General features: G+C 41.2%; 1 protein-coding gene across 1 annotated transcript; it reads right to left on the bottom strand.

The window, feature by feature from the left end:
* Positions 1-1,396: 1,396 nt before the first annotated feature.
* Positions 1,397-2,599, bottom strand: LOC130736106 (uncharacterized). Its single transcript, XM_057587954.1, has one exon. The coding sequence runs from the start codon at positions 2,597-2,599 to the stop codon at positions 1,397-1,399; it is 1,203 nt and encodes a 400-aa protein (XP_057443937.1).
* Between the last annotated feature and the right edge of the window lie 4,416 nt (positions 2,600-7,015).

Below are 7,015 nucleotides of genomic sequence, written 5' to 3'. Positions count from 1 at the left end.
CAACCTTTCCCCATCCATGCACCAGGACCCATCCGAGAGCTCCATTCCCTGGATATGATTCCTCCTGCGACGGACCACGGTTTGGGCATGGAAGAAAGCGGTGTTGCGGTCTCCACACTTAACCCACTTTTCCCTTGATTTCTGAAACCACAACATTTCCTCCTGGGAAAGGATCTCATCTTGCTCCCTAAGAAGCTCTCTTAGACGAATAGTAAGGATAGCGGAATCCACGGTCTCAAGGCGACTCTGAACATGTCTAATCTGCTCCGCTACCCTCCTCTTTCTCCGGAATATGTTACCAAAGACCTCCTTATTGAAGCGTAGGGAGTCCTCCTTCACATGGTCTAAAGAAGTCGTTAGCACCGGGAGACCCTTCGGCCACGCACCCTCAACAACGGCGGCATACTGAGGGTGCTTGATCCAAGCAGCTTCAAACCTAAAGGGCTTGTTAACAATCGGAGGAGCACTAGGGCAGCAGCGGAGGAGGAGCGGACTATGGTCAGAGTGCATCCTAGGTAGAACCTCGAAGGACCCTTCCGGAAAAGCCAGCCTCCAACTCAGATTGGCCAACCCTCTGTCAAGCTTCCGATGCTGCGGAGGCCTACCTTGAGCATGGCGGTACCACGAGAACTGAAGACCAAAGGTACCAACATCAATAAGGCCGCAAGCCTCGAAGTTGTCAACAAACTTTCCCGCCCGAGGAGCCAAGAAAACTCCCCTACGCTGCTCTCCAGATGATGCAATATCATTAAAATCTCCTAGAACTGCCCAAGGACCCTCAACTGTTGTAGAAAGATCCCTGAGGTGAGTCCACAAAGCCTGCCGTGCAGTGGGAATAGGAGAGGCATACACTCCCGTGCACACCCAGCTAGCAGAAGGAGAGCTAAACTTCAAAGTCACCGCCTGAGCATGAGTAGCCACGACTTCAGCATGCAGAGAAAGGGCCGTCAGGCCAATGGCCCAAATTCCGCCTGCGTGCCCCTGTGCTTCCACCACCTCCAAGGCAGTGTAGCCCAAGCGGTTCCAAAAAGCAGAAAGACGACGAAATTGAACATGCGTCTCCATAATGAAACAAATGTCAGGATGGTACTTCTTTATTACCTCTTTCACATGTCTCTTACTGGCAGCGTTAGCTGCACCTCTCACGTTCCAAGCTAAAATGTTTAAGCCGGTTGTATTCACCATAATAAACCAACTTAAAGAGAGACCTAACATCAACGAGTTATTGCTGATCAGGTGGCTTTCCATGGAAAACTCCACTCTCTGTAATGTTCTCTTCCAAGCCCTGCATCATCTCCATGAAGTTAGGAGATCCAATAGCATTCACAATGGGTTGAGGCACCGCTGTCGCTGCCCCACTTCCTCGGTCCTGGCTCAGTTTATTCGATGTAGTGGCTTAAGGTGATGGACAACCATGGTCCCCTTTGTGGGCCATCTCCTTGCCTTTGATTTGAGGTTTGGATCCCTCTTTTCCGGGCCCACTTGCATGTTTACTAGTGTCCCCAATCTTCCTTTTCTTCTGGCTCAGATCCGTTACATCACTGGGCCCCATTGCTTTTGCATTAAATACTCCAAGGAATTTGGAGGAGGACGTGTGGTGGCCCACTTCTTTCCCAAAGCCCTGCTTTGGTTGATTACTAGAAGGAATATTCTCTTTTACTTGCGCACCAGATCCCGATGTTGGTGGGGAAGCCAACTTCTTTTTCTTTTTGTACTTAACTGTGAGCCATTCTCCTGCCACTTCCATGGAAGCGGGGTCCACACTCTTAACGACCCCATCATTAATCACCTGGCAATCCTCAATCACCACAATCATTGGGTCAATCCCAGCCGGCTTTTTAGGACCTTCCGTAACTGTAGCGGTGGGTTGCGGGTTGCGTTCTAGGGTTTCTTGAGTTGTTGGCGGCGCCTCCACCGTTCCCACTTGACCTGGAACCTTCTCCGGTTGAGGCAGGACTTGCCCTTCAGTCGCTGTGCACTCTCGCCCTCTATGCCCATAGCATCCACATTTGGGACATATAATATGGGCACCTTCATACTCCACTTTGTACCAGAACCCCTCAAACCAAAACTTTCCCACCACCGGCTGAGTAAGATCAATTTCCACACAGATTCTGGCGAACCTCCCTCGTTCCGCAGACAATGTGTTTCTATCCACTTTAATAGGTTTCCCTATCAGTCTAGCCATGGACAGTAGAAAACTCTCATTGTAGAAGGTGACATTAAGCCCTGGGATTCTGACCCAGGCCAGAGTCGAAGTGATCTGTGCAGCAGGGCAGATAAAGGACCTATTCCAGGTGGCCACCGCTAGATAGTGGTCGAAAATCACCCACGGGCCTCCATCAATCACCTTCTTCTTATCCTCCTCGCGATCAAACTTAACCAGAAAAAAGTCATTATCAACATCTAAAAGATCAAACTCTCCAATGAGCCGCCAGGTGTTGCTAAGTTTGGTTTTCATAGTTCGGAAACCCAGACGTTTCCCAAGAAGACTCACCACCAACGCGTCCTTCCATGGTGAGCACATGTTCTCAATAACAGATTTGTCAACGTAGAGCTTTGGCAACTGCCTGTTCCCGTTCACAAACGCCACTTTCATCTTTCCTGACTGTCAGAGATCTTCCACCTCCCTGACTTGACTCTGTTGTACTCCGCCCATGAGGGTATCCCGGAAAGAGGGTTGGGCCGCATTCCCTTGCGGTGGCGGCGGCTGGCCGCTATCGAGTGCATTCGCAGTATCCCCTCCAGAGAGAGCGTTTTTCTCAATATCAATATCCATTTTTCTCAATTAGAGATTTGACTCATCACTATTGTGAACACCTAATTTTGTCCTACTTTTAATAAAATTAATTTAATATAAAAAATAGCACTCAAAATTATATTAATTGTAATTATTTATATGATTTCAAAATTATAATATTAATTAAATAAATAAATACGAAAATAAATAATAAATACAAAAAATAAACTAGATTGTTCTAGATGGGCTTTTCTTCCTCTCCAAGGAGGGTGATGAATGATTCCTAAGAATATTCTAGGAGTGGTGAGAAAGAAACCCTAAACCTACAACTATAAATAGAGAGGGGGTTTTGTGTGGTAAGATCAGATCCAGAGAGGCAGAAACAAAGTGATCACTTTTTGAGTTGTAGTTCCATCTTTGAACTACAACTCTAAAACACAAGAGTGTGGGTGTGAGTGTGAGAATGGGCCTCTAGTAGCAAGATCATCAAGTGGCGATTGAAAGGTTTGGTTCCATTAAAAAGGTTTGGTTCTTCGCTATTTATATGTGCTATGCTTTTCTTTGATATGAATATATCCGTTTGTCCACTCTGTTTGTGATTGAAAAAAAAATTCTTTTTCTCTGTTGTGGAAAATGATCGAATGATGATAATGAATTTGTTTTTCAGGGTTCCAAACTTAAGTATTGCTCAGATGTTGTTCTTCCATTGATTTGCAGCAAAGCCGTTTATGTTTTTTTTTATTATTATTTCCACCGCATATCTGCTTCCTTTTTCCAATAGATCCATTTGATCATTTACCTAATATAATACATGAATATCAATTGTAAATCACCTACTGGATGCCTTTCTTATTTTCTTCTCTTATAATTGTTATTGATCAATTCCTAAATTTTAATGTATAAACTCGTAGATGGTTTATTTTTTTAGTGAAATAAAAAAAAACTTACCAACTAAAATAATCTCTTTTTTAAACAAATTAAGACATGTTAATATATCAAATATTTTTAAAATAAAAAACACAAACCAACCAAAAATTACTAAGAACTACGTGGCTTTGAATTCTCCATCGCACTTTGGGGATACGTAGGAGCGGGCATCAACAACCGTCAAGCCAAATTTGTTAATAATCTTTTTTTTTCTTAATAAAATATAAACTAATCTTTTTATCGAAATCATTTTCTTCGGGTGGGATATATAAAAAGCTATTTTCTTTCACACAGTTAATTAGGGTAACCATTTATAAATGGACGCTTAGGGTGCTAGTACCTTCTCTACGCGTAATCGACCCCCAGATCCAACTCTAGTTGCGAAGATCATAAGTTTATGGGTTTTCTGATGTTTTCCACTTTAAAAACATTGGTGGCGACTCTTCTGAATTCTAATGTTTGTAGCGCCGTCCTGCCGCAATCCTGGTTGCGACAACTATATGCAATGAAAATAAGTTTCTCACTTTTCTCATCAAATTTTTCTATTTTTTGAGAGGGAATGAGAGAATAAGCAATACAACCAAAGACTTTAAATTGACTTACAATTGGCTTTCTTCCATGACATGCTTCAAAAGGTGTTTTGTTTTGGACCGCCTTTGTAAGTGGACTGGGCGAGACCCCAGGGTCCCTCGCCCTGGGGCGCTGGCTTGAGGCGGGAATCACACCAGGGACTTGGGCCCTTGCCCCGAAGGCCCAATTGACCCATTAGAATGATTTATAGGCGTTAGGCCCAACTCCCCCCAACTATAAATAGGGAGAGGATATCAATTGTAAGGGACTCTTGGCTCATTTGTGTAATAACAAGCTTGAAATTTAGCTACTTTCTCTTTCTAAGCGGTTACACTCTTACTTCTCTCTAGGAATCTCACGCCACGTTCCTTGCATCTTAGGTACTATACCTCATCTCAATGTTCATGATGGAACAGTAGGAGATCTATTTAGGATGTATGCAGCACTACTAACAGCATCAGCCCAGAATTTATTTGGAAGCTCCTTTCCTTTTAACATGCTCCTTGCCATTTCCACAATTGTGCGATTTTTTCTTTCTGCCACACCGTTTTGTTGTGGTGTGTACCTGATCGTAAGCTGTCTTTGAATGCCTTGTTCCTTGCAATAGTTAAGAAATGGCTTATGAATAAATTCTCCTCCACGATCTGTTCGAAGAGTCTTTATCTCATAGCCACTTTGTTTCTCAGCAAAAGCTTTAAAGTGCAGGAACATAGTGAAAGCTTCGGATTTCTGCTCAAGAAAATAAAGCCAAATCATTCTGGTATAATCATCAACAAAGAGCAGAAAATACCTTTTGTTACCCACTGAAATAGTTCTTGCTGGACCACAAATATCTGCAAGCACCAACTCAAGATGAGCTTGGGCTCTCCAAGCTGTTTTTGGAAGAGGAAGACGATGCAATTTTCCAAAAGCACAGCCTTCACAAACTTTATCATTCTTCTGAATTTCTGGAAGACCAACAACCATATTCTTCTGTTTCAATCACTTCAGACCTTTGACATTGAAATGACCATATCTCAAGTGCCAAAGATAAGAGTCATTTGGACTTTCAGTTTCGAAGGCAGCATATTGAAGAGAATTTATATTGAGAGGAAAAAGATCATTAAGAGTCTGCATCACAACAACAACTTGTCTTCCAGATATTTTATCAAAAATCTCACATTTATCATCATCAAAAATCAGCTTGTAACCTTTTCTCATGATTTGTCCAACACTCAAAAGATTTTGAGAAATATTAGGAGAGTAATGAACATCATCAATGACTTTTTTGTTACCTTCACTTGTGTGGATTGCTATGACACCTTTTCCTTCAATCATCACTTCCTTCCCATCACCAAGTTCAACCACAGATGATAAATTTTTATCCAAAACTTCAAATGCATTTTGATTTCCAGTTACATGATTGCTGCAACCACTATCTAAATACCATTTCTCACCAGATTTTATATCATCAGTCACAGACAAGAACAACTTATATGTTTCATCTTCTGCAGAATAATTAATAGCATTTTTTTTGCCATCATTTTCCCTTTTATGCCAATAATCCCTATCAGAATGATTAGGAATTTTTCACCTAGTGCATTTGTAACGACAATTCTCAGATTCATGACCAGATTTCTTACAAACATAGCAGTAAGAATCATAGTTACCAAAAGGTCTTTGCTGCCATGAGGAATCTCTTCTTCCTCTTCCTCTGTCACTGCTTTCAAATTGTCTGCCACCACGACCTCTGCTGGAAGGTTGTCCACGGTATTGACCTCCTTGCTGTGATTTGGAATTTTTGAAGTTTTGTTTTGCTTGAAAGACTTGCTCTGATGGCTGGTTGTTGTATTTGTTCACTCTTTGTTCATGAGCTTCTAAAGACCCCATAAGCTCATATTGAGTGAGCTTTGAGAGATACTTTGTTTCTTCAATAACAGCAATAATGTGTTCAAATTTTTTAGGAAGACTCCGAAGAATCTTCTCAACCAGTTTCTTTTCAGATACATCATCTCCACAACTTTTTATTTGATTGGTTTTTTCAGCCACCTTTGAGAAAAATTCTTTGACTTTCTCACCTTCTTTCATTGTGAGATTTTCAAATTCACTCCACAGTTACTGCAACTTGATAGCAATCACCTTTGTTGATCCTTGAAATTCAGTCTTCAATGTTTCCCATGCCTCTTTGGCTTTTTTAATACCAAAGATTCTGGGATAAATGGCTTTGTTTACTCCTTGTTGGATAATCCTTAATGCTGTAGCATTTTTCTTCACATTCTCCTTGTATTCTTTCTCTTTGACATCAGTCCAGTCTGTTGTTTTTGGGTCTAGGCGCTCTTCATACTTTTCTTCAACGACGTCCCATAGATCTTGAGAAAGGAAGATTGTCTCCATTTGTGAACTCCAGTAATCATAGTGTTCACCATTGAAAACTGGAATTTGACTTGTTGTATATGAGGAAACTGAATTTGTTGATGATGCCTTGGTACTGAACCTGGAGCTTTGATACCAAATTTGTTGGAGCAGCGGAAGTAAAGTAGTGGAAAATATAGGAGAAGACTTGAACTTTTTATTTTTCTGATTTTCTTGATGAAGAACTTACAATGCTTCTCTATTAATACTAGTGAATAGAGAAGACAAAATGATGTAACTTATGCAAATACATAAAAGACATTAACCTCTAACATTATTATGTTTGTAACCACCAAGCATTAATATGGATGTAACCCCTAAGAAATGCATAAAGACACTTAAACAAAATGTAACCAACAATTACAAATTAACTTATCATTGAACAAT

The sequence above is a fragment of the Lotus japonicus genome, chromosome 2 (genome assembly GCF_012489685.1).
Source record: "Lotus japonicus ecotype B-129 chromosome 2, LjGifu_v1.2".
Lineage (NCBI taxonomy): Eukaryota > Viridiplantae > Streptophyta > Magnoliopsida > Fabales > Fabaceae > Lotus > Lotus japonicus.
This window is presented reverse-complemented; position numbering and strand designations above follow the sequence as displayed.